At 38.6% G+C, this 27,705-nt stretch overlaps 2 protein-coding genes across 4 annotated transcripts; one reads left to right on the forward strand and one right to left on the reverse strand.

Annotated features, from left to right (window-relative positions):
* itm2bb (integral membrane protein 2Bb) lies at positions 1–20,944 on the reverse strand. Of its 2 annotated transcripts, none has more exons than XM_085435385.1 (7): positions 20,684–20,944; positions 4,835–4,966; positions 3,642–3,710; positions 2,428–2,571; positions 1,944–2,054; positions 1,100–1,250; positions 1–849 (listed from the first exon to the last, which is right to left on the reverse strand). In XM_085435385.1, the coding sequence occupies exons 1-7, from the start codon at positions 20,765–20,767 to the stop codon at positions 761–763; spliced, it is 780 nt and encodes a 259-aa protein (XP_085291511.1). In that variant the 5' UTR covers positions 20,768–20,944; the 3' UTR covers positions 1–760. The 2 variants fall into 2 exon arrangements, with proteins under 2 accessions (XP_085291511.1, XP_085291510.1); XM_085435384.1 differs by having other exon boundaries at positions 4,808–4,966.
* Positions 19,998–27,008, forward strand: med4 (mediator complex subunit 4). Of its 2 annotated transcripts, none has more exons than XM_085435387.1 (7): positions 19,998–20,057; positions 24,273–24,339; positions 24,935–25,105; positions 25,460–25,517; positions 25,623–25,709; positions 25,794–25,925; positions 26,304–27,008. In XM_085435387.1, exons 2-7 carry the CDS (start codon positions 24,286–24,288, stop codon positions 26,474–26,476), a joined length of 675 nt encoding a protein of 224 aa, XP_085291513.1. In that variant the 5' UTR covers positions 19,998–20,057; positions 24,273–24,285; the 3' UTR covers positions 26,477–27,008. The 2 variants fall into 2 exon arrangements, with proteins under 2 accessions (XP_085291513.1, XP_085291512.1); XM_085435386.1 differs by lacking the exon at positions 19,998–20,057 and adding an exon at positions 22,758–23,551.
* Positions 27,009–27,705: the final 697 nt, after the last annotated feature.

A 27,705-nucleotide genomic window follows, 5' to 3' on the forward strand; every position in this document is an offset into this window, starting at 1 on the left:
TTTATAGTTTCTACCATTTTCTTTATTCTGTATGTCTGCTTATGTTTATAGATCATATACACAAATTGGTACAAGAAGAGTTATCCAAAAAAAAAAAAAAAAATTACACATTCATAAAAAGACAGACAACCCCTGTGAAAAAGATTTTAATATAAGCGTGTTTTTATTTCTCTGAGCTGTCTTTCATCTGAATGAAAATATTGTGTTCTTCGGTCAGATTTCACACACTTTAAAGCTCAGCAGCAGAAGCGCGCATTTACACTCTTATTTTAAGATCATTTTCCAGTTAAGAAAACAAGTGCAGTGTATTAACAGCTACAGCAGACAAAATACAAAAAAAGTCTTTGTGGACTGAGTGGTATAAAAGTCGCCCTGTCTTAAAATGCTATATGTGAACTGAAAGCAAGGAAATCTCATATTTACCCACGTCTATTAATGAAGAGCTTGATACTATGTTTGCAGTTAATTTGATTAAAATAATTTACTTTTGTATACTCAGCTGGCTGTAAGCTAATTTATCTCTGAAAATAATTTCTGTATAGAAATTGGAAAATAAAACAAAAAACGCAATGCTTCACTTTTTTTTTTTTTAAATTTTAGGATCACTGAATATTCACCCAACAGCATCACATTTCACCACGCTCACTCACTCAAACTACCTGAAGTAAAGAACAGGAAACAATAGACAGGTGCGGATTAAAAACACAATCTCACTGCACGCCAGTGACTTTAAGAGCACGTCGTGAGGCGACGAGGCGTCTTAAGGCTCACAGATCAGGGTTTCCACCACAAACTGACTCCCAAAGTGACGAATCTTGTGGCAGTTCAGAGCCTCGCGCTTCTGCATACCTGTGAGGTGATCAGAGAATCTCTTATATAAACTTGTATGGCTGCATTTCGTGTCTCATGTTGCTGAAAGAGTACACAGAACTTCCAAACATTCAAATACACAGATTAAAGGTTGCAATGATTTACAATCTCTCTTAATGCTTGCTAAACATTTGTATGGCAGTGCATTTTGTCTTTGCCTTTCCTGTTTGGCATCTGTAGTCTTATATCTCTGTATGTTTAAACCTAAATGAAAGCCTGACATGCTTACCCAGAATCCTGTCTCTGCGCTGCAGTTTGTAGGTGTCTTTGCCTTTGCAGAGGTTGTTGATGAAATAGCCGAGCTGGTCGACGTGCTCCAGGCGCTCGGTCACCATCATCTCCTCACGGACCAGGTAAGACTGAGGCAAGTAGGTGCCAGCCTGGGCAAAGGGAGGAACCAAATGCAAATTATTTAAAGCATGGTGCAAATATGTAAGAGCTTGCGCTTTTTGGGTCTGTATTTCAATTTTTGGACATCTCTTTTCTTTGAGGAGTGCCAGATTCTGCTTAATCGTCATTAATACTGGAACCTGTATTAATAGATCCATGGCAAATATCAATTTAAAGCAGGCAGCTTGGTGGTTTCAATTCATTTATTTTGGTCCCAGCTGTTTGGAACAGTTTGAAGTGTTTTACACGAGGAAGACGTTAAAGCATCTTCCCCGAGCATCAGTAAGGAACTAGTTTCCTTAACATGTCTGGGAAAGTATGGAATGGTAAATTTGAGCATGTAGGACAGCTATAAATCATGTCATCTAAAACCTAGATTATACTCCATAGTGGATGAAGGAACGGACAGAAGGAGACCTGATGACCGAGAAGCCATTCCTGTTAAAATTCTTTCTCATGGGTAGTTGGTGCATTGTAATGTAAATTCTGTGGGGACAAGCCTGCAGGTTAAAAGAAAAACAAAAGAAAAAAAAAAAAAGGCAAACATGTAGACATCCACACAGACCCTCAAATTCACTGTCTGATGATGAAACTGTTACTTGGACCTCAGCAGATTTATGGAAATATAATCCAGGCTTAAGCCAGCACAGGAACACAAATAGGTCTGAACCCTGCACAGTTACCTTGATATTGATGAGAAGGTCCAAAAAGTCTTTGGGAGGCATGACAATGGAGGTGTTGAGTGGGATGACATAGCACTTGTCCAGAAACAGATCCAGGTAAGCAGTCAGCCTCTGAGAAAGAAGGAATACAGTTAGAAAACAGAAAAGTAACTGGTATTTGCTTTTTTTTTTTTCTTCTTTACCTAGTAACGGAATAGAAAGCTGAGTTGGTTATCTTTAAAATCTAAATGTTAAATAGCTAAATATATCTGCATACAGTTTCCCATAAAGGTGCCTATGCTGGGAGATGGGTAAATCATCTCAGGCTGAATTCCTACTGGCTGGTTAGCAGACACTGCATCACTCACAACTCACATGTTCTTCCTAAAATTCTAAAGCTGTCAGAATGTTATTGCAGGTGATGTTTGGTCTACTTTGAATCCCTCTAAATGTGCAACCGTAGCTTTGCGTCAACATCACTATTTCCATCTTTTCAAGTACATACCCGGCTGAAGTCGTGGACGATGTCAGCTGGGTCTCCATCTTCAAACTCGGGCACTGGCACACTGATTAGCTCCACCTGCTCTGTCTCCAACACCCGGATCGTCTCTGACATCTGACGCATGTGGTTTGGCAGCTCCACCTCCACCTATGAACCAGTGCGTAACATTTTTAATAAGTTACAGTCACTGGTTACTCAGTGAAACGCTTTCCTTCTACCTAAACATAATTCAGAATTGTTTTTGGATCAAGTCATATTTTCTTAAAAAATACTTTTGGTACAGAAATAAAACCACATGGTGCAAAGCTTGGAGGCCTGTCAGCTCATACACTGATTTATGGCAGTGATGCGAAACTGACTAGGCTCACTTTCCTAAAAGAGCCCTGCAAGCAGAGGTCAGTTAGTCACCAACTCAGGACATTAATCAGTAACTCAATCGGTAATGATTAAATGAAAACAATAGACACACTGAACCAGTGTCACATACTGAACACAAACATATAAACACAGGCCTGTGTTGCAAGGGAGTTCATCATACTCATGGTATCTCGTCCTTATCTGGCTTCACCTACCCTCGCATCTTCAATTAGACCAACCAAATAACGCTTGGGGATTTTCAACTCGATACATAACCCAGAGTTTCACAATCTAACCACAAACCCGTTCACACATGAAAGAGCGAGGAATAAGGAATGTGCTAGAAATGACATAATTCGTCACAATCTTATTTAAGATCGCCAAGTACGAGGCTTAGGCTCAGGTTTACAGAGCAATGATTTCGATTTGAAGATGCCTGCAGCAAAAAAACCCAATTTTCCTAAAAATGTGATACCTGATGGGTATGCAGAGAAAACCAAAAGCTTTTTTCTGTCTCTAAAACCAGCTGGCCCTTCTGTTATCACTCTGGGGTCAAGAAGTTGTTTGTTTGTTTTTTTAAAATAAATGAGCAAAATACTCTCCAGAGAACTGATCAGTGGGTCAGTGGGTAGTGATTTCGTACCCGCTGGTCTCCAACCTTGACATATCATGCTCCAGAGCAAATCAGGTTTCCATCTTGAATGGCCACCATACTGATGTAGTCCACTAACAAATCAACCCCTGTTGTAACCCTGATAGCCGAGGGTTAACCCTGAAGCACCTCGCTGAGCTCCCAAATCCTGCTTCATAACACAGGCCTCTGATAAGGAAAAGATACTATATCCAGAGTTTTGCCATACCTCATCCTCCTCCTGGATCATGAAGTCTTCTTCGCGGTATTTGACGCCACAAAAAAATACTTGGCCCTCCTGTGGTTAAAAAAAAGAAAAAGAAAAAAGGAGACAGAGATGTGACATTTTTGACAAATAAAGCGTAACAGAACATACATCTCAAATTTGAGGAAGTCTTATTCCCAGTGAGTCCTTCAGTTTCGTCTGCTTCACAGCATTTTGTTATAACTAATAACATCAGTTTTTGACGTTAAAAGTTTAGTTCTCTCTGGAGAAATGCATAAAAACAGATACTTCTGTAGACACAAAGTTTTTCTGAATTTAGAAACAGCGCATGTTCGCATTTCCTTAAGGAATGTAATGTGACAGACATGGAGACAATTTGATTCTCTTTAAATTTAGAGAGAATTTGGATTAATAAAAATAGAAGAGGACATTCAGCCACATCACAGCCATTTACAGAATAGTAAACAGGAAGCCTGTTCAGATCAGCGACGGGTTTATTCAGTCTTCAGCTACAAAAGATGAGCTCAAGTTGATAAACTCAAAACAGCTTGGTCTAGTTTGTGTCTAGAACTGCCACTGTGCTGTAGGCGGAGCTTAACGTGACAAGAACAGCTGGCAGTGGCGTACATGCTCTGACCTGTCGCGCTGTGTCAGTTCACATTTACTTTTGCAATTTCTGATCCAAGTTTCATGCCTTTTCTTACCCATGTCATGAACAGAAATTAAATTTGAATGTGTTTTCTTCAGAAAGTGGAGCTGAAATGTGTTTAAAAGTACATATAAATTTGTACCATGTGCTTTGCTCTTCACTGTCAGTGTGAGCTGCAGGAGTACAGCTGAGCACGGCGCTTTAAATAAGGGTGGTTTTGTTCATGGAAGGACAATAACATCCTAAATTATATGCAATTTTGCAGTAACATACATATGCATGTTTATGTTCATCACTGTCACTGTTTTAAACAGAAAATGTGGAAACTTATATATTCCATTATGAAGTTGATAAAGTGGTGTCACCATTGGCCATTAGTTTTTAATCATAGATGATCAACTCTTCCTGAGCCACCGCCATCTGTGACATTCTGTTGTAATGTTGTTAACTGTATTTCTACCTGTCTGCTTTCATATTTAACAACGCACCATTTGCTCCATGCGCTGTATGAGATACTTACCAAATTGTCCTCAGGCTCGCTACTCACCTCCATGACATAGTAGCGATACAGGTAGGCACCTCCGACCACCACTCCAGACAGCATGAGGGCCAGACCGAGGCACATGCACCAGCACCAGGCACGAGACTGGTGACGCACCAGCACCGCAGCCTCAGCGTCCTGCAGGAGAGGGCAAACTACTGATTAGATACGATTAAGTTTAACTGCCTCCAATTATACATTCAGGGATCTGAGAGAATCCCCCAAGGATCAGTACGCATCTGGTTATTATCGTTAAATACTTGTGATGATTTTCAACACATACCTATTATTTCAAACCCTCACAAATGCATTTTCCTGAGTTTTGAAGCATTAAGCATTCAAAACCACCCTAGCCTTCAAGGCAGGGCCTCCTCCCAGAAAACAAATACACTGATGAAACTGCAGCTGGTCTGGGGAGAAGCACTTTCTTAAGGATAAACGCAGGGAACAAAAATGTGAGTACCACATATGAAAAGTTTACCATGCTGGACCTACTCAGGTAAAGTCTAAGTTCATGTAGGACAGTGCACGCACCAAGTACTGCGGTTATATAAATGTACTTAATAGCACTCCACATTACATTAATTGAAAGCAAAAATCAGCAGTATGGGTTGAATACTGTGCACATTTTGTTGTTTTGTTTTTTTAAATAAATTCAAATGCACTTAGACTCAAATAAAAATCAGAACCCGTCCCAACTTTCACCAGCTTTTCAGCCGGGAAAATATCTTGAACTACGTCAACTATTAATCCAGAGGCCAGGGTGTGAGATGAGGAAAGTGTGTGTGTGTGTGTGTGTGTGTGTGTGTGTGTGTGTGTGTGTGTAAGAAAACAAAGGCTTTCTTGAGATCAGATGAAGCAGGCTCAACATCTCTTTTCAGACTAACACAGCATCAGGGTGACTCATCATGATGCGAATCACAGAGGGGGGAAACAAACAGAGAGAGTGAAAAAATACCTAAAAATGTGAAAAGAAACGAAAACAGAGATGAAAGTGTGGCTCTCAACTCGTTCTGTTATTACTTCACTGGAATCTTCAGGAAAGAGGAAACTACAATAAGATCCGATTTACATTTTCTGTTTGTTGAATAGTGACTAAAAGGAGTTTCAATCAGGTAGAAACTTCTACTTGATTTGCATTTTCTTCTTCTCTCTCTGACCAGTGGGCAGTAAAAAAAAAAAAAAAAAAAAAAAAAAAAAAAAAAAAAAAAAAATCTGGGCAAGGTGAGGAAGCATGTTTTCTTGTTCTGGTTTCTCGTGTCACTGGAATGATCTCTTCATGCTATGTTCTTTTATTAGATTTGAATCGCGTTGCAAAGGCTGGAAGAACCGATAACAAGAAGCACTGAAGCTGTCCTGGTAGCTTTAAGGCAGCAAATGTTGATTTTTTTCCCCTCCGCTTTCTTTTATTTACCAGTTTCCAACCAGTTCTCTTGTTTGCTCCTGAGCAGCTATTGTACAGTGGCATTTAGAGCCCCCTTTTATTGAAGTCCAAATGTTTTAAAAGGAAGAAAACACAATCCACATTTGTGGAGAACCTTGCACGCGTTCGTTTGCTGAGTAGCAATAAATGCCGGGACACTTCAAGGGGCAGCTTTACCACCAACACAATAATACTGCCTTTGTGAGGATGAGAAGTTGTTATATTTGCATCAGCTGAAAGTCACGCTCTGCCAGAAGAGGCTCACCAAGCTGCAAGCGTGGCAACATTACTACATGATATTGCATGCAAGTCCAGCTGGCATTTTTGTTTTAATAGCGATTTCTGTTTATGCCATAAAAGTTACTTTCTCTGAACAACGTAACAAAGGAAGCTGAGATTCTAACGTGAGCCGAGAGGAGAAATGAAGATTATGGGATTATGGGCAAGTAATTCAACAGCTATGAAAAGAACAGGGGTTTTAGCTGCAAACAAAACCTACACTGTGTACTCCAGCCGGGCACGTTCTTTTAGGATAAAAACCTCCAACACATTTGGGAACACGTCTGAAGTACAGCTGATCTGTTGCTTTCCTGTGAATACCATTTTCTTTTTTTAAATTTCCTGTTAAGTCTGAAAATAAATTGTGCGGTTTCCGTTACAGAAACACAGACGAAAACATTTCATAATCTTTTTTTGTGGCAGTTTTGGGGGTGGGGGGCACTGATATTACATAATTATGCTTTATGCTTGCTTTCATAATTAACCTGGTTGACCAAACATTTTAACGTAAAGACAAATTGCTCACAGTGCTGCACTATGTAAAAGGCCCATCCTTCTGTCTTAACTAAAGCAGAACATCCAAGTCTCCTATGTTCATATGTAAACCACGCATGTACACCCATGCAACAATTAAATGATCAAAAAAGGCTAATATTTAGCATGCATTTCCAGACAGAGTGTGTTTGCTAATTTCCTAAATCCTTATTGGTCTAGAACTGGTTCAGTTCAACAGTGTGCTGTATACAATAACACAAGGGTTGACAGGAAAATGCTTATTATTATTATATAATCAAACCCAGGGGATATTATGGTTATTAAATCATCCTGGTTAGACCAAGGTCAAGACTACATGTGTAAATTTTATAAAATGAACAAACACAGTCTTTTGTCACACTGATCGTAGTTAATGGTAAATGGCCTGTATTTGTATAGCGCTTTACTAGTCCCTAAGGACCCCAAAGCGCTTTACACAACCTGTCATCCACCCATTCACACACACATTCACACACTGGTGATGGCAGCTACATCGTAGCCACAGCCACCCTGGGGCGCACTGACAGAGGCGAGGCTGCCGGACACTGGCGCCACCGGGCCCTCTGACCACCACCAGTAGGCAACGGGTGAAGTGTCTTGCCCAGGGACACAACGACTGAGACTGTCCAAGCCGGGGCTCGAACCGGCAACCTTCCGATTACAAGGCGACCTCCCAACTCTTGAGCCACGATCGCTAATCACTAAAATGTTAAAGTTGTTTTTTCATGTTTTAGTACTTGAACTTAACACATTTATACACTGGATAAAAATTTTTTTAGGACATCCTCATCTTTTGTGGCCTGCAGATATACTGTGTCATCACAAAACAAGACTTGTCAGCATGAATTATCTGCTTTGAGAACAGCTGACTTCCAGTTTAAAGCTTGTTTTTACATTTTTGATTGGTCAGTGAAGCATTACCATGCATTTCAGCATATCGGGTAGAGAAGAAGAGTGTTAAGAGCCTTTTCTGTTTTTTTAAAGCAGCAGCAGGGTGGCTGCTGAGAAATAGATAGTCAGCCCTTTCAGATCTACAAGTCAAAGTACAGAAAGCAGGAGAGGACTCTTAGAATGTAACATTTTTCCTGGAATGAACAGAAATACCGGTAGCGATTAAAAAAAGGAACCAAAAAGCAGACGTTAGCATGAAACCAAATATGCGGACAAATAAGAGGAAGTGGGGGGTGAGACCGTTTAAAAAGTACACACTGGCTGACAGATCAGCAACATGTTAGTGTCAGATGCAGTCAGTTTAATACCACCACTGCCTGGCAGAAAGACACCAAATTGGGAACATTTCCTCAGGCTTTTCTCCATCAGCTGTATAGCTGGGGTCACCTCTGCTAAATAAGGGGTTTGCTCCAATCACCGACATGTCTTTTTGGTTTTAAGGGAAGGGGAAAAAAAAGTTAGCAAAACATAAAAAGCAGAAGTCTCTATAGCAAACAGAACAAAAGAGTTCTGAGACCTTCAAGGAAGGACGCATGTATTGCAGTTTAATTAAAAAACATTTACTTTAAGGATCCTGATTCAATGTCACGAAAGAGACTTAACCCAAGCAAAAAGCTCATTCACAGGTACTCACAGCTCTCCACAATTGAACAGAGCAGAAGGAAGGAAACTAAAGCAGGAAAGTGTAGAGTAGTGCTGTCCAAAAAGGGTGTGAATATTGGCTCCAGTGGCAAAGCTGCAATAAGTTTACTAAGGGTGAGGTTAAATAAGGACTGATGACGACTTTCTCCCTGAAATGGTGAAATGCATGTTACTAATAACATATATGTCAGACCTGGTCTGCGGCTGAACTGCAGCTGACCGTCTATGGTTGGTTCATGTCTTTAATGAAGGATGAACTGCATGTGGTAACATACAATCTGAAAACTGCTCGCTACTCTCCAACAACAATTTAATGCACAGACCATCAAGCATGACGAGGAAGCATCAGTAGCAAGTTCACCAAGTAAAAACGTTTTCAAATTTCAAGACAAAGTTTGTATCAGGACCTCTGCTGTGGAGCACTGCTATGTCTTTTTCCAGTTTTACAACCATCTCTTAAAGTCTCACCAACAACAAGACCCAACAGGCCTTCAGACCAACGTTTCATAATTCCAACACACGCACCCTCATTATACCACTCCTATGTCAACACGGGAAAGCATGCCGACGTCATGAGAACAATATGTACAGTCAAAAACTCTACACTCAACACTCAAAATTTGTATCATTTCATCATTATTTGAGGGCCTACAGATTATTAATTGTATCATTACATTTAAAAATGTTTATGAAGTATATGAAACTGAAACATATCTGAGCTGGCCCAACTCTCAACACAAACATCTTTTTATACACAATGATATTTTTGTTTCTCAGTGCTGTCTGGTTAAATGACACGCCCTCTTTTGTTCTTAAGCCAGGAACGACTTATTGTGTAAGCTTTTTGTTGTGGTTGGTGGTCACCAGTGATGGGTGTAGCACATTCCAAAGTGTGAGGTTAATGTAATCAGATTACATTTCAGTACCTGCACATGTTTCTACAGTAATATAACTCGCAATCGCTTTGAAATCTCTTTGGGCTGGATTTCGACTGTCCTTTGTGTTACCATTTTTGTGTTCTCGTGCAAACACTAAAAGAAAGATTGTGTGTCCTCATTAGGACAGGGATTTGTGTTGCAGTGTGGTTTATATTGTTAATTGTGTACAAAGTCATTTATAGAGTAATGCAAAAGCAATGCAACAGTAGTGCAATAAGTTACTTTCTCTGGTAAGTAATTAATGAACATACAGCCTTACTTTTGAGAAAAGTAATGAGAATTGTGTAATACACTACACAATAGGGGACTCTTTTTGAGGAACAAACCCAACACTGGTGGCCACAGAAATCCCAGGTTTGAGCTGCTGCTGTGAGGATGAAGGCTGCTGGTTTACACTGTGCTGAAGTGTCCTCTGGGCTTCATTCACAACACCACAGGGATCAATGACGGTGTTTGTGTGTCTTTGAGATGAACCTACGGGCTGACCACACTAAACCCACCACAACAAACAAACATTTTCCAGTTAATTATGTTTGTGGATTCACATGGTTAGAGCTATTAATCTGTGTGTGAAGATCTTTAGAGTCATTGTGGCCACAAACCCTGCCCCCCCCCAACAAAAAAAAACAAAAACAAAAAAAACAACCAACAACAACAAAATAAACAAACCCAGTTAATTTTCCAGAATTAAAGTTGACAGCCAGGAAAAATAAATGATGTTTGTGCTCAGTGGTCAACAAGTAGTGGAAATCCTACAGAAAAGCTTTACAGTGTTGCTTAGTTGTTGAAAGTAAAAGACGATCAAGTCTCCAGAAATAAATCTGAGAAGTTCTTTTTGCCTTTTACACCTTAATGTAACACAAGACATGAAGTAAATTAAACTAGGGGATCAATGTTGATATTTATGCTTAGCATAAAGATATTAAATGTATGACAGTATAAAGATGAGGAGGAAAAGCTCATTTGAGAAGCTAGAATTCACTGAAAAGCAAAAGTACTTTTGCTTTGAAAGCAACTTCATGATTAAATGTAAACCACTGGCAGCCATGTGTGTGTTTATGTTCAATTCATTACTATTACTACTATTTCAGGAATATTTTAGTTATGCATATATTCCATTTCTGTCAGGCTTTGGTTACCTATTAATGCAGTTCTTTGTCTTTTGCAGGCATACTGAAAGCTTTAACACTTTTTCAGTTCACCTCAACAAATATGTTTCATGTTCTGTATTGTGGCATTTTCCTTGTCAATAATCAATATGCAAATAAAGTACTATTTAGAACTCCCTGTGATCCTAAGCACGATTCAGTCTTTCAGTAAATGTCTTAAGCGGATAATGCTGTCCATAAGCATCAGTCTACCTGAGGACGGCTTGTGTTTCCATCTCTGTGGATACAGGTGAGTATCACTGTCCAAGGCGGGTTTTATTTCAGTCTACACATGAAACTTTATCTTCACCTCTGAGCTACATAGCGTGTCTGTGAAGGCAGTAACTGGGTAACGTTAGGTCGAAAGAAGAAAGAGTAGAAAGAGTGTAAGGAATATAAAAGAAAGCAGCAAATCTTTGTGTTTAAAAAGCCAAAGTCAGCAAGTGTGTCACACTGGCTTAAAGGAAAGCATTTAAGGGAAGAGCTGAAATCCTATTAGGGGTTCATGAAGTGTATTACCATTGGCTGAAGTGTATTACAGGTGGTTAAATGTTGATCCTCCACCACACAGTGTATTTATAAGTATGTAAACATACATTAGGACTTAGATATGTGTCACAGATATAATACTAATAGCATCATGGTGGGACGCAACCCTACACTTTTTCACTACGTTAAGCAGTGGCTGTGCACACCATTCAGATAGTGTGCACTATGTAAATGTGCATGGGCTTCATAGCTGCTGTCATATATATGTGCCTGCTTAGTTAATCCTCCCTCTTCTTGAGTTTCAGTGGTCGGCAGCGTCCTGTGGGAGGCAGCTAAAGCTCTCTGGCTGAGTCTCCATCTGACTGATTACACTGTAATCCTTTTCAAGCAGCCCACGTGTCTGAGACACCAACCAGAGAACAAACAAGCAGAGAGCAACTGAGGAAAGGTTAGGTCTGTAATCCAAATCTGTAATTAGGTTTACTGATGAATGTGAAGGTGGAAGAAAATTTTTTACTGGCACATGTGGAATAGCTCCTTCTCAAAACTGAGAGAAAACATTATTTTCATTCGATTGTTTGCTGAAAGACGTGATAGACGGAAAAGAAAATCAATATTACGTAAAAAGGAGACCTTTTAAATCTCAACAGACTACTAATGATAATGATTACTTCCATAGCTGATTATACTGTTGTCAGACAGGGCAGGGAGGTTCACCAGGTTTCATGCTGAAATTAGGAATCAAAGCACAGCAAGTATGTACATGAAGCTCTTAACCTAAATACTGCAATAACGTTTTGCTTCAAAATGCCCACAACGTCAACAAGATACAACCACAGGTTCCTTTGAGCATCTGCATAAACAGCAGGTGTAAGCATGTAACTGCTCCAGCTCAGCCTCTATAAAACCACATACACTCAAAGTATATGACACCCAAACTGTGAGGCTCGGCAGATACAACTGCTCAAACATTTAAAGACTGAATTCATAAGATAAGAAGAACTTTATTTATCCCGAGGGAAATTCTGTTGCAATTAAAAGGCTCCTCCAAATGCGGCCGACAAATGTGTCCTTCATTTCCCTGGACTTGAAGGATGGGCTGGAGGTATTCTTCGTGGCCCAACGTATCCCACAATTCATAGCGTGGCCCAGCCAATTCCAGGTTCCAACAATAAAGCGGCAGCTACTTAGTTTTAATATTACTCTTTCTGGGTCACAAAATTTTCAAGATATCACCCAATATATCGGGTGATATCTGCTCGATTTATCAAGACATCACATATTTGCAAAAGTGCTATGCCGTTTTCATACCCTGCGCAGTCTTTCGCTACTGTTTTATTTGTTCCTGAGTAAATCGGTGCGGTTGATATTAAAGTTATAGTTTTCACACAGCTGAATAAATGTTACAAAGAAAACTGATTAAACAGAAGTGTGAGATGGTCGAGAATTTACTCCAATGTCGTGTTATATTTTAGGAAGCAAGGAGCAGAGGGCTGAGTTTATTAAACTCCACGTCCACACGTATTTTTGAAAACAGAGATTTAAAAAAAAAAAATCCCATCCACATGTAAAAGCCAAAAACGAAGTCAAACGGTGTCAAGAACATGCCAAATCCTAACCGTTTATGTTGTATGTTGGCCAATCAGAAGTCTAGGAACCTGGAAGGAAAAGAGTAAACAGGATTTTAACTTTAAGCACTTCTGAAAAGTTTTTGGTTTTTCTGGGAAGACTGCTAATTTTGTGTTACTTTTAAAGTGCCTTCATCATTTCAAATGTTAATGACTAAAAACAGTATTTTGGCTGGTGTTGACTCACAACTTAGAAATGGACAAAATGCACACAACATACATAAATAAACATTTAATTTAAAAAACATTATTTTATTCAAAATCGACGATGACGTTGGCGTCGGGATTTGGGTTGCGAGAGCGTCTGTGCTGAATGTAGAAGCCCCGTCCGACAACTCCGTCTTTCTAAATGGATGAACAGTATCTGCGTGTGTATACGCAAGCGTGTAAAAACTGCAGATAGTAAGATTAACAGCAACAGTATTTTGTCTATCTGCTGTTGTAGAAATTCATCTCATGTAAACAAAAACGTGGCGCACATCGTGACGCCAAAAAAGGCGCACAACTTTGACGTTGCATGACTAAATCTCAATTTTCCTCGTCCACGCATAAACGCGAAAACAACGTTTTTTGAAAATCTCTACCTTGGCAGGAGTTTTTAAAAATCTGCGTTTTCAATGACCCAAAACGCAGTTTGTGTGTTGGCCGAAAGGGCCAAATGCATAGAAAAATCTGCGTTTTCAAAAATACCCGTGTACGTATGGACATAGCCTGAGACAGCTGGTGACAGCAGTGTATATTTTTACAAAGTACCAGAACTTTGTTTAAAGTACAGTAGAAAATGTTCACAAATGAAATGCTACAACTAGAGATTAAAAAAAAAACAACTTAGCACTCTTTATTTTCTAATACTGTCTAGTTTCGTTGATGTTCAAAAAGACTATATACGGGAAAAGGAGTCTAGTTTCATAATCTTCGGAATACAGTGGTCCCTCGCTATAACGCGGTTCACTTTTTGCGGCCTCGCTGTTTCGCAATTTTGCATGCTGTTTTTTTTTTTTTTAACAGTGCATTGTGTTCTGCGTCCTGATTGGCTGTAGACCATTGTCAATCAATCTCATGCTGCGTCTCCTGTACAGTACAGTATGTGTTCAGCTGGTCAAATTTACATAAATCTTCAATCGCTAGCAGTGTGACTCTGAAGTGCTGCACTGTATGTTTGTAAGTTTTCTCCCAAACAAACACAACAATGTCAACGAAACGTTTTGGACCCTCAAAGGCACCTGCGGGTTCCTTTGGTTTCATTCTATAATACTGGACTTTTTTTCTACGAAGGTTTGAACTTTGAGAGTGTTTAAACAAGAGAGAGAAGTGTGAAAATGTTCATGTGTGTCTGAGAAAAGTGTATAAAGCTTATAGTGAGTTGTTTTACAATCTTAAAACATTTTGCAGATTTCACCTATTGCAGGTTGTTTTTGGAACGTAACTACCGCGATAAACAAGGGACCGCTGTATACTTCTCTTATCTGTACTTCAGCTTAGACACTTTATTAGCTGACACGCACAGGCCAAAGTTCAACCTTATCATCTATGTCACACTGAGACGGTTTTGACACTTTTGCAATATGCATAGTTTGAAGACTCATTTCTTCTATTTGACAAATCAAACTTATTATCAAACGCAGCTGCAGAAGCCATTTTGTAGCACAGTCAGTACACAGAGGTTGCACGACGTTGGTCCCAGGAACTTGCTCATTTATAAATAAATGGGGGAGTGGTTTGGCTGCTTTGTCTTGATTGTTACTTTTTAAAAATGTATTCATTTAAATTTAACCTGACTTGAAGACAAAAGTGGTTTCTCATCACTACAAAAAAAGTCTCTTGGTAGCTGGCTGTGTTTTACTTATTTAAAAAAAATATAATTTAAGTCGTGCAAACTTTTTCTCAACATATAATTGAAAGTAAAAAAAAAAAAAAAAAAGCCCATTAAGTCAGGAGAACTCAGCGTTTATATTTAAGCATGAAATTAAACACTAGACTCTTCTGAGAGTCTACAGCCTGATTCAAACACTGCCGCTCACCAACTGTGAGGTAAGCACAGGTGCTCCTCCATCCAAAGTTAAGCTGAGGTAGCTGGAAGTTATTTGCCTTACCATCTAAGCAGTTTTCGTCATTTAAAACCAAATTATCATATATTGGCCTTGTTTTTCTCATCTTAACATTAAGTACTAATAATGTGTTTGTTGTGTAAATGTGCCTTACAAACGCAAAACTGCACTGTCTCAATGACAATATCTTAATGTGATGAAAATCCTGTAGTGTGCTGTTGAAGCACTTGGTCAATAAAACTGATAATTTATTAAATAGAAAATTTTTAAAGAGAAAATATCTAACTGAAGAACGCTCTAAATTTGCACAAAGCGGCAATTTTGTAAAGCAGACATAATAGTATATTTATTAACACTTGAAATAAACAATAAGTGGACAAAAAGCATAAAGATTTTACTAAATTTGCAATAATTATTCTGCCGACTTGTAAGTCAAATAACTGTTTCAAACGTTTTAATTGGGGGGGGGGGGGGAACCAATCTGTTGGCTAAAGCTGAATTTACCATCTCAGACTCAGAAATATTATGATAGATTATTTTCTGTGCATTAAATAATAGGATAAATTGACTGTATGAGAGGTTTTTCACTGGACATGAACAAAGTTCTGGTTTTGGACACAGGGTGCTACAGCTGGTATTAATACTTGCTGAGTTTCCTAATGTGTTTACGGTCACCTGTAAATTATTTGCAAGGTTGCTATAAAACACACACACTGACATCGTTCTATACCAAATGCAGTGTATGGTGGCTACACAGCAGCTGTCTCTTATATAGCAACTAGGAACAACACCGAAAGTATAAAGGTGCAAGTCCAGCACTATGACTGTGCATGGCTCACAGCCATCCTGTATAAAAGAAAGACTGTAAACACAATCAGGCAGACAATATAAAGGGCTGCAAAGCCACATCACAAACAGCACACTGCTCTGTAGGTGCGGTCATGGCCTTCAGTTCAACTGCTGTGCAAGGATGTTTCTATCAGACCTTAACAGGTTAAACAATCCCCAATAATCCTGAGTGTGTCTCATACTAACGACAGTCACTGAGACAACTATAGAGGGAAAATAGGTCAAGCTAAATATTTAGGCTAAGCATATCTTCATGCTTAGTTTAGCTGTCCCCGAATACACCACAAGTGCTCAAGCAGTATCTGTGGAGCCAAACAGGCTTGCAAATTTGTTCCTGTTATACATGAACCTCTATGCGTTTCATTCACATGGCTTTTTGCTGTCTGGTAATACGCCAAGTCACTTTGTTAAAAAACATCTATTTACTCAGAGCAGATACATAATCAAGCACCTTTAATTCATTTCCAACCAATCTTAGAGAAATTTGTATTTGATGCAAACACAGCTGTATCCATCATAAAACATGCTGATAATTGTTATTCAATTTATCTAAAGAATACTATAAATTTTCAAGTTTACAAAAGTTCAATATGCTGTTTTTCTGCTCATAACTGAGCTAAAATATAAGAAGAATGAAAATGAAAGGGAAGTCAGACAAGAGTTTATCAGACAGATAGTGACTCAGAGAGTAAAGAGGAACCCAACAAAAAGAGAAACTATCAAAATTCAAGTTTTTTCTTTGGCAAAGTATGTCTTCATCACTCAATATAAGCCAGAACATACTCACTGCTTAGTTCAGCTAGAGTCAAGATGATGCAAATACAGCCTTTAATTAACAAGATCTATTCACAAGTAGTAAAATTGGAAAAATGTTCTGTAGCTGAGTTTGTGATCATCAGCAGTTGCAGGTGCTGGATTTTTAACTGGATTGCTGTCGATCTTTCACCTACTCAGCCTCCAGTGGCAAGCAATCAAAGTTTTGGTTAGCTATTGGATCTCTATCATTCCCTGTGAAACAAGTCTTCCACAGTTCAACAGTCTGCTGTTGTCTGGACCGCTCTTTGCTCCTGCAGACATTCTTTTGTTTAGTCTACCAACCAACAAGGAGCAAATGGCTGATCTTGTGAGACCTCCTACCATACATAATAATCATGTGGCATTCTCCCCAATCAGTAATGATTAATAACTGTATCTGAATCCAAACATCCAAGGAAAATTCACAGCTATAACAGGAGGCAGGAATGACCAAAACATCTGATGAGGGCAGAACGGGATGGCTTACAGACAAACTCACTGTCTCCAGCCTGTCAGACCACAAGACTCATGGCACATTCAAGTGTCTGCCATCAGGCCACCTTGTATCAGCAAGACTTGGCTCATCCCGCACTTTAAAGCATCCTAGCTCCTATTTTTGTATCATAACTCATCTGTTGTTTACTAATCGGCACATATGGCAGTAAACCAGCAAGCTGCTACATTTACAAGATTTGCAACTCACTGAACTACAACAGTGTCTGTGTTCACATGAGCAATGAGGAAAAGAAACGAGGAAAAGAAAACAAACAGGAGCCAAGACCTCAACAGATTGACTATTTTTATAATCAAATAACCTCCCCAACACACATAAACACAACTGGCAAAAACATAAAACATTTGCTAGTTCCTGTTTGGTCCTGTGCGGTCTGACCAGTAGAGCAGATTCCTCCCTCAGGAAGCAGAGCAGCAGGAAAATTTCCATGAAGGCAAAATAGATGACGGTGTGATAAACTCAAGCCTGCTCCATGAGAGTTTTTTTTTTTTTTAATAATTCTTTGATTTCTAAATATGTTAGAAAACACTTTCCAACATATTTCCTTGACTACAGAATGAGGTATGGGTATGGTGAATGGTTTTAATGGTATTTCTAATGATAATGCTTATCAGTCCATTACTTTAATGGTATTTTTATCGGTACTTTCTGAAGAAGAAATGAATCAAATTAAAAACAGAACTGAATTTACATCACATCACATGATTTTTTCCAAGCTATTTTCTAAACTAAGGCTAATGTACTGTATTAGCATACTGTTCCTCTCAGCAATTTTTACACATAAACAAAACAAAGTTCAACACGTTTAATGAGGGATTAGAGAACCAGAGGAGCTGTTAAAGACTTAATAGTCTTTCACTTATTCAGCTAATATTCATCCACCTATGACCGCTACTCAGGGGTACTTAAATCAGATTAGATATGATCCAGTGCTCTCTCACTGCTACAGACAGGACTGGCTTCGCGTGCTGGATGCGGGTAATAAAACTTCCTGTTCCATCTCTGCTCCTGTCCACTTCTGTTGGTGGTTTGGGATAAATGGATTTTTTCTAGTTGCGATTAATTTAAATCAGCTAACCGTCTGTTAAAGCAGCTGCTTACTAATAGCTTTAGCCTGCAACGTTTATATTTTATAACCACTTTTATCAGTTTTTGGATCCTGTTGAGCAACAAGACACACACCTCGTTCCTTGACTGTAGAATGTTTTTTTTCCTTTTTTGTTTTGAGGGCATGTTAATACATTCGAAAACAGATCTGATACAGTGCAGAATTTTAAATCGTGTCTTAGAAATTTAGTAAAGCGTCCTCATTTATGAAGAACTTGTTGACTTTGCCAATGATAAATCAATCATTAATCACTATCAGAAATGTCTGTTCTTCCACATGAGCACCGGACTTCCTCTACAGCTTTATCCTGTTTTGTTCTGATTTCCTCAGTTTGAGATATATTGCTTTATACGGACACTTTATTATATATTTGCCACTTTTTGACATTTTATTTAAATGTTAAGTTTTTTTTTAAACTTGCATTGTATTTTATTGCATTAGACTTTTACTTATTTAGTGCCTTCACTTTAGTTTTCTGAACTCTTTTGAACTCTTTTGTTTACAGGTTGAGTTAATTTTTGGCGGTTGTAACAAAGAAATTTTCAGACTTTTGGGACAATAATGCACTTGTTATCCTATCCAGACTTTGTTAATTTAAATCAAATTAGAGGATAGGGGCTGATATCTAACTCTAAAACAACAACAACCCTACTTTAAAAAAGGTTCAGTAAAGGACTTCAAAGGATTACATTTCAACTAAATGCTACTGAACCCCACGCACGAGACACATGGCACAAAGTCCTCATTTGCTCTCTCCACAAGTGCTAGAAAATCCCCCAAGACACAACCCCAAACGAAGTGCAGAATCGCCTCTTTTCTACTTCAATCCCCCTGAAGGAGCACATTAAGCTCTGATTATCAAGATTAAAAAGATAAAAGTCTGTGACACTGAAGCTCAAGACACAGGGGGGTGGGGGGTTGGAGGTGTATGCCACCTTCATACAATCTAATCCCACAATAACCAAGCAGGCAGATTGTGTGAAAGTTTCCAGCTAATGCAGAACTCTCACCACGAGTCAAGATAAGATATTCTCACAGCTTCTCATCGAGAATTACACTTTGTGGTTTGTCACTCATTGCACATCTTTGAAACTACAAGCAGCTGTTTGCGTTTGCAACTCCAACATGTAGCACGGTTGACATCGCAGCGCTCTCTGCATACAGAGAGAGCCCAGACGTCCTCAGTCAGAACGAAACAGAAACAACAGACAGCTCGTTTTACAACAGGGGGGAGGCCAGCGGGAAGATCTTGTAGACTTTACCGTCTGAGAGGCAACACGCCTCAGCAGCCCACACATTCAACTCCACAAGTCAGCTCGAAAACAGCTGAACAAGCTCCTTCGCAGGTTGAGATCACACAGCAGTCACAGCCACTCTGCAACTCCAAAACTGTCATTTAGTTGCACTTTTCTAGTGAATATTGTGTGAAATGCACTGCAGTGTCACCATACTGCACAGCACTCCTTTGGGTTTTTGCATTTTTATTTTTTTTTTTTTATTTTTTGGGGGGGGGGGGGGATTTTCCAACTTATGAATGACATTTCTAGGACACTCTACATACATACCTTTCAGACCACAGAGGTTGGCGAAGTGACAGACTCTTATGCCTTCCTATGAAGCCTTTCCTTCCTAAGCCGTCATTAATTGCTGAGAGGTGCAGACTAAATATAAATAAATTTGCATGGACTTTTGAGTTTAGTGATGGGGAAGTTCCCACCTATTATACTTTCTCTTTTGTGAGAGTGGCACCTTTCACCAAGACGCAATAACATAACATCTGCATTTTCTGTTGTGTTCTTTTCTTTTCTTTTTCCCCCCCTCAGCACATTTTCACGTCCTTGAAGTCTGAGGCGAACTGATTGCAGAAAAAGGAGGAATAACTGGTGAGAACACTGACAACTCCTGTAATACGAAACCAGATTAAAACCAATCTTAAAATTTGTCAGGTAAAAATCTACACGTGATTTGGGGTTAAAAAAAACAAAAACACCAAAATCAAATTCTGTTTATTGACTGATCGGTTTGGAAACTACACGCTTTAACCAGCTAGTATACTTGCTGACCTCTAAAACGACATGAAAAGTCAAGCAAAGCTCGTTCCTGCACTTTAGAGCCCATAAACTTACATTAACGTTTTCAGAGTATTGCCAGACCAACTTAAAAGGTGTAAATATTATATTTATGTGGCATTTAGTCAGTGTATAAAATAGATTTAAAAAAATGGAAACAAGTAGAAAATACCGGAAACGTCAAGAGTATCAAAGGTGAAAAAAACAAACGCCACCTGAGAAAGTAACGTCCACCGAACTCTGAATTATTTGACGTTAGTATTTTAAAAACATATTGTATGATTTTAAAATGTATTATTTAAAACTGTTCAAAGAGTGGGGAAACTGAAATATATCAGGAGCCCTGTTAAACAACAGTATTGTGTCTCTACGCATTTATGCTTAACTGCGCCTTTTCCCCCACCGAGAACCTAGTTTGCCGTTAGCCATTTTCTACTCACTTTGTCCTCCTCGGGAATAAGAGTTTCGGCGTCCTTCTTCACATCTTTCTGTGCCAGAGCCGTGTTAAATGATACCTTGACCATCTTGAAACAAGTGGTGACAATCTCCGACAGAAAGTGGGAAAAAAGCAACACAACAAAAAGCAAACAACAGCAAAGAGAATTTGCTCCGAAATAAAAAGAAGTCGCACTTCTTCCCCGGCCAAGTCTGTTGTTGTGATAAGAGCGACGTAAAGCTAGACTTAGAGTGACCGCGCTTCCGGCCTTCAAAATAAAAGCATATCCACGACGATTAGTCTGAGACGTTCCGACATTTGACTGAAATACGAAGCAAAATGGCACAATCCAAGCTTAAAACTTAGCTTACAAGCAACATCAATGTGAAACTATGTAAACATCTGTATCTACGTGCTTTATTATACCTTATTATACTTGCTTTTATTATGCTTTATTTTATAGCCTCTTCTATGTACGACATGTATTTCAAAACGATTTACAATAGGCCGAGAAGCACAGGCAATGGGAATGCAAGATAAACAACAAAATAAAACAATGCAGAAAACAATAAACGAAAAACTCAGTTAACATATTTAGTACTATACCTACTTAAAAGAACATATAAATGGCTGTTAAATAATAAAATAGATAAATAATACAAAAAAAGCAAGTAATAGACTAAAATGTTTTATTTAAATATAGAACATTAAAACTGTGCAAATATTATGAAAGTGATTAGATCACGACTGTTGCTCTAGTACCTAGAGCTGTCAATAAATATTATATAATTTACTTCCGAAATGTAATGGATTACATACACTAAACTCAAGACTTTATTACTATGACTATAATTTATAGAGTTTATTACTTTGCTGGGATATATTTGCATAACCAACCCATCAACACCAAAGAGTGGGGTGGGGGGGACAATCCGAGCTACGCACACACACACTGATTAATACGGTAAAAGTAAGGCAGGGGCGTCAAATACCCAGGGACCAGAATCAGTTGCCAAATACTCTCCAATCTGGCCCCTGGGACAACTTTTTAAACTGTATTTTCATAAGTTTTATGAGTTTTATTACTGATCAAAAAATTCCCCCGTGACCACTCACCTAAAGTAAATAAAGAATGAAAACACAAATGACACTTTTTTACTGTTGTTATTCAAATTCATCATTTTTGCAGTGGCCTTTAAAGGAAAAATACAAAAACAAAAATTCTTTCAACTAACAAAAATGTTCTGTTTTTATAAGTAAAAGACCATCTGTGCCATAAGCTAATAGAACTTTTTCTGTATTAATACATTTGGATGTAAATTTTATACAATTAACATAATTAGTGGAAGTAATTTATGCATTTATTTCTTACGGTTTAAGCCCAAATAGTTGTGCTGAAAAACTTTAGTATTTCTCTGTAATGCAGAAAAACTGAGATGTATTGTGTTGTTAAACTTTTTTGCAATGACAGAAATGACAGTTAAGATCAAATCTGGCTTTATATTTACACAAGGAGTTTGATATCCCTGCCATAACATAAGAGAAAATAAGAAAATTAACATAACGACACGAACTTAAATTATGACTAAAAACTGGTAGTGTGTTAAAGAAATAACATTCAACATAAAAATCCAAAATTTAAATAATTTAATGGGCTTCAAGGAAATATACACATTTTTGATTTACAGAAAAAAACAGAAGAACTGTCAGTTTTACCTGATGAGCTATATAATGAATTCAGAATATATCTTATTTCTTTGATTCAAATATCTCAACAAACCACGTGAATAAAATTAGGCTGTAATGTGAGTTCTCATCTGCGAAAGACAATATCCAACCACGAAATACAGAATCACAGTACACAGCTTGCAAGAGAAAAACGTTTTATGTATTTTATCTTTTAATTACTGTGGCACTTTTCCCTTTTTGTATAAATGCTTGCATTACATAAACTTTTATGAAATTTTAAGCAGGTTTGCACTTATTTTGACGGTCCGGAAGTTTCTTCAGTTTCGGTTTGCGCTGTCTACGGCCTGACCGGGGGAAACAGCCTACATCTGGGAAACGGCTGTTTCCCCCTGGTCGGAGAATATGGGAACAAAATAAAATAAAGCTGTGTGAACACATTTATATACAGTGACAAAACAAAACAAAAGATTAATACAATTCTTTCTCGCCAGCTGGAATGTGTGATATACTAAAAAAAAAAACACACACACACACAACAACAGTGAAAAAAGGATGCCAGAAGTACTGTACTCATTTTTATTTTCAAGCGCTTGAATCGTTACTTGAATATTTCCACTTTATTCCCCGTCATAATAATATATATATTATCAACCTTTCCAACTTAATGTACTCCTTATTTTTTTGGTGTTGCTTTTCGCTTGAATGAAGGTGAAATACGCTGATAATAGAAACAATATTTGATGCTCTTACTTGTGTAAATGAGAGGTAACCTGTAATTAAAAACATAGGTCTGATAAATAAGTGCAGTGCATTAAAACGTTAAAAAAAAACAGGAGGAATTTATTTGGAGTAGATGAACTGAGTACAAATTATTGAGAATTATAGATTACATTATAGATATATAAATAAGGCACCATAAGTCTAGGTTAGAATATGACTGCCAATAATATTAATAACGCCAATAAATGCTACGGAAGTGAGAACAGGAGTCATATCTCTAGCATACCCTAGAGACCAAAACGCAAATTGCCCGAAAACAACAAAGACGACGAAGAAGAAGATTTTGGAACGTCATTTCCTGTCTTGCGCAAACCAGAGGAACGAAAGTAAACATGGCGGCGGCGGAGAAATCGACGAAGGAGAGACTGCTGTCTGTGCTGGATGATTTGGAGGTTTTATCCAGGTAAAATTAAACTTCGTGCGAGCGTTTTCTCGTGTCTCGTGTAAACTGTTTGGTAAGCTATCAGTATTTTATCTGTGAAGAGATAAAATACTCGGAGCCGTGAACTAGCACCCCCAGTTTGTGCTGATTACTAGCAGACATGCCGCTCATTGGCCGAGCCTACGGCTTTTCTGAAAGAAAGATAACGAGCTCTGGGATTTGAAACAACCTGAAACACTGTTCTAATTTTTCTGTTGGAAACTGTTAGCAGTTAGAAGACTCCATTTTATAAAACAAGGTTGTTGAAGAGTTTGTAGGTACTACACTCTACGGCTAATAGTCATTTTCAAAAGGAAATATGTCTGTGAAGGGTCTCATTCATCCAGGTCATCGTAGTCTAAGGAGCTTGGAAAGAAAAGGGTCTGGACTTCTTTGAGACTGGGACTCTCCACCATTGGACCCTTAGAACTGAAGAAGCTTCTCGGATGAGAGGTGAAACGTCTTCAAGCAACTCAAAGAAGTCCAGGCGCTTTTCTTTCCAAGCTCCTTAGACTTTCAAAAGGAAACTACCACAAGAATGGCCAAAATGACTAATCAGAGAAACAAAGCGAACATAGGCGTACAGAAAACGATCATCAGTATGAGCTTTAAAAAGTAAATAAATATATAAACATAGAAATTTGATTTGTTGGATTGAAATGTGGTTTTTGACCATTTTTAATTGTGTGTGTGTTCATTTCAGGGAGCTGATAGAGATGCTGGCATTGTCCAGGAGTCAGAAAATGCCTCAACCTGGAGAGGACACGCAGGTAACACCCCACTCAGCCTTTAGTCGACACACGGAGATTTAAACAAACTAATGACCATCACAGTGGCTGTCAGACCATGCGTAGTCCTAGGGTTAGTGGTGATCAAAGGCCTTCTAGAAGCAAGTCTCACTATGTGGCAGCTATTCTAAAATGTCTCCAGCTATATATTTGGTCAGTGTTGTGAAACACTGTCCAGTTTGATACTTGTCTGCCACTCGGTGTCTGTATTTTTCCAGTTTCTGGTACTTGATCTTCAAGTTCTTTGTGGATTTGCACAGTCTTTTGTTTTTTGCTGTTTTAAAGTTTTGGTGAGACATGATCACTGATACAGGATCACTGTTTCTTTAAGGACAAACCTGTGCTTAATTGCTAAGCATAATTTTTTTTTAAATTTAAGCATTTAATTTTAATGCTGTCACATTTGAAGATATCTAGTTCCTTCCAACTGATTTTCTGTCGTCCATAAATCTTTCATAGCTTTTGAACCTTTTATTGTGTTAGACATGAGTGATTTTAGTTAGTTACACTAACCTGTATGAAGCCTATGAAATAGGAAATCTTTGATAACAGAATGTGTTGATGCTTTATCCATAAGATCCTGGAGCTGTTGGTGCAGAGGGACAAGGAGTTTCAGGAGCTGATGGAGGTGGCCCAGCAGCAGGGGAAGGTTCACCAGGAAATGCAACTGCTGGAGAAGGAGGTGGAGAAGAGAGATAGTGACATCCAGCAGCTCCAGAAACAACTGAAGGAAGCAGAACACATCCTGGTGGGTTTGGCTTGTCTCTTGTTGTATTTTTTTTTTTATCCAGAGCAGGGCAGCGCTGACAGATTGAAATAAATGCTCAAATGTTTTAAGTATGCTGGTGTAGCTGATACTGTGCTCTTACAGCAGAGGTGTTCAGGGTTATAGTGTTGCTATTGTAATGTAAAGGGGCCTATGATTCTCTTCTTTTTCTGATATACCGTGTTACAGATGTTCATATTAAACATGGCCAAGGTTTAAAATAATGAGGCCAGCATACGAATAGTCATAATAAACAGAAACTACATCTTCTTTAAATTCTAATATCATGTGAGAAGTGATAAAGAGGATTGATATATTTCTGTGTATCTGTTTCAGGCCACTGCTGTTTACCAGGCAAAAGAGAAACTGAAATCCATCGAAAGAGCCAGGAAAGGTGAGGGAACACTCCCGACACGTTCTGGTGAAAGCTTTGTTTGATGGCTGGTTTTCTCTTTGATGGCTTGCCCATAAATTGACACTGTTTACATGTTCTCTGCAGGAAGCATCTCATCAGAAGAAATCATCAAGTATGCTCACAGAATCAGTGCCAGTAACGCTGTGTGTGCTCCTCTCAACTGGGTGCCAGGTATGTGCCAGGCTCTCTGTATCTCACACTGGGTGTTGGTAAAAGTTCATGTTCAGCTTCATTCACTGTTGTCATACTTGAAAGGTGATCCACGCAGACCGTACCCTACCGACCTGGAAATGCGTAGCGGGATGCTTGGTCACATGGCCAACCTGTCCACCAATGGTGTGAACGGTCATCTGCCAGGAGACGCGTTAGCTGCTGGGAGGTTACCAGGTAAGTTCAGCTGAGCACTTAAAGGAAGGAGTACCCATACCTCCTGGCAAAGAGATTTTAGATGAGGTCAGAGGTTTGTTACGGTGATTTCAAAATGTATCATTTATCAATTTATCATTATCCATCCTTATCCATCCTTTAAAAAGTTAAAGGATGGATCCATTATTTTTCTTTTTATCAAGTATAAACACTGAACACAGGTTTTATTTGTTGCCATTCAGACTGCATCTACATCAAGCTCTGTAACATAAGAAACTTGGCAAAAAGTACCAGCTTTCAGATACTATATAAGGGAGCTGAGAGAGAGGCTGAGATAAGTAGTGTCAGTCAGTGTTTGGCGTTTCACAGAATAATCACTTTTCTCTCGTGTCACCTCAGACGTCCTGACGCCTCATTACCCGTGGCAGTCGTCTGATGTCTCAGTGGGGATGCTGCCCCCTCACCACGGCAATGACTTTGGCCTGGAGCCTCCGGGTCACAACAAGGAGAATGAAGATGATGTAGAGGCCATGTCCACAGATTCCTCCAGCAGCAGTAGTGACTCCGACTAAAAGTGTGTCTCAGAGTCAAGAAATGCTGAGACGTGTGTGTGTGTGCGCGCGCGTGTCTGTTTGCTCGACTTAAAGCTCACCAGCGAGCAACATCTGAGCAGGCATCTTCAGCTTCAGTCATTTATTGTGCCTTTGAGAAATTGATTTTTTAAAATGTACCCTTTTTGAATATTAGTGAGTTTATGGTGTTAGTAGGTGGATTATGTTCCCTTTGGACAGAACCAGGCTAACTGGCGTTATTATACAGTTCAGTGAAACTACTGTATAAACTAGAACTAGCAAAAATGAAGAACGTGTCATTCTGGACTCCTACATGAAAGAAGACAGACCAAAGAATATCCTTCAGAAAACAAAGACAATAATTTGCCTTCTTTTGCTCTTTGGTGACACCGTGTGTGTGAGAGACTTGATGTCTAATTTTAGTTGGTCACGGTCAGAATGTTTGCAGTGTAGTATAAGTTGTGTAAATATGCCTGTAAATACTCAGTCTTGTAAATAAATACTTTTTGAATACAATTTTTTTTCTACTCTTTTTGTGTCTGGATTTGTGGATTTGTTGTTTTGTTATTCATGTTTAGGAACACCAACTTTCAAATGTTCCTGAACAGCATTAGATGGAAGCAGATACAGTCAGAGGTCATCTCATCCATTACGATTCAGTACATTTCATGGTGCAAGGTGTTTGCTGTATGTTTTTATTTATCAAATCTTTGAAAATCTGAACTGACACGTGCTGGAACACTATTTCTCACTGGAAGTGGAAGTAGAACATAATGCAAAAGAGCAATAAGTACATCAGGGCCATCTTGCATTTGACATCACTTTTTTGAGTGGAAAGATAAGGAGATAATAGAGATACAAGCCAGAAATTAGCACTGGGTAGAAAAAGTTTCATTTCTTGTTACATACAAGTGGAACTAATGTCAGAGTGCAACACGATGCCTACATGTTGTTGTTGTTTTTAAAATGAGCCATGAGATATGACTTCATTTATTCATTTACAAGTTTATACTTGACACTAAGAATTGTATTTATTTAGGTTAAAGGGCGGAAGGAGTCTTTATTTACAGTATGTTGAGGCAATGATAGTGCTGCCTTCAGGAGCTCACTGTAAAACACTATGTTATTGTATACTATGGTTAAAGATTGAAATAAAGATTTGTTTTTGCAGTATGCTATTAAAATTATGTGATGTAGCCTATTTGAGTTTTTGCAGTGTTATGAAAAGG

This window comes from Copadichromis virginalis, linkage group LG16 (assembly GCF_057382275.1).
Source record: "Copadichromis virginalis isolate Kocher_CV1m ecotype Utaka linkage group LG16, C_Virginalis_male_GT1.1, whole genome shotgun sequence".
Taxonomy (NCBI): Eukaryota; Metazoa; Chordata; class Actinopteri; order Cichliformes; family Cichlidae; genus Copadichromis; species Copadichromis virginalis.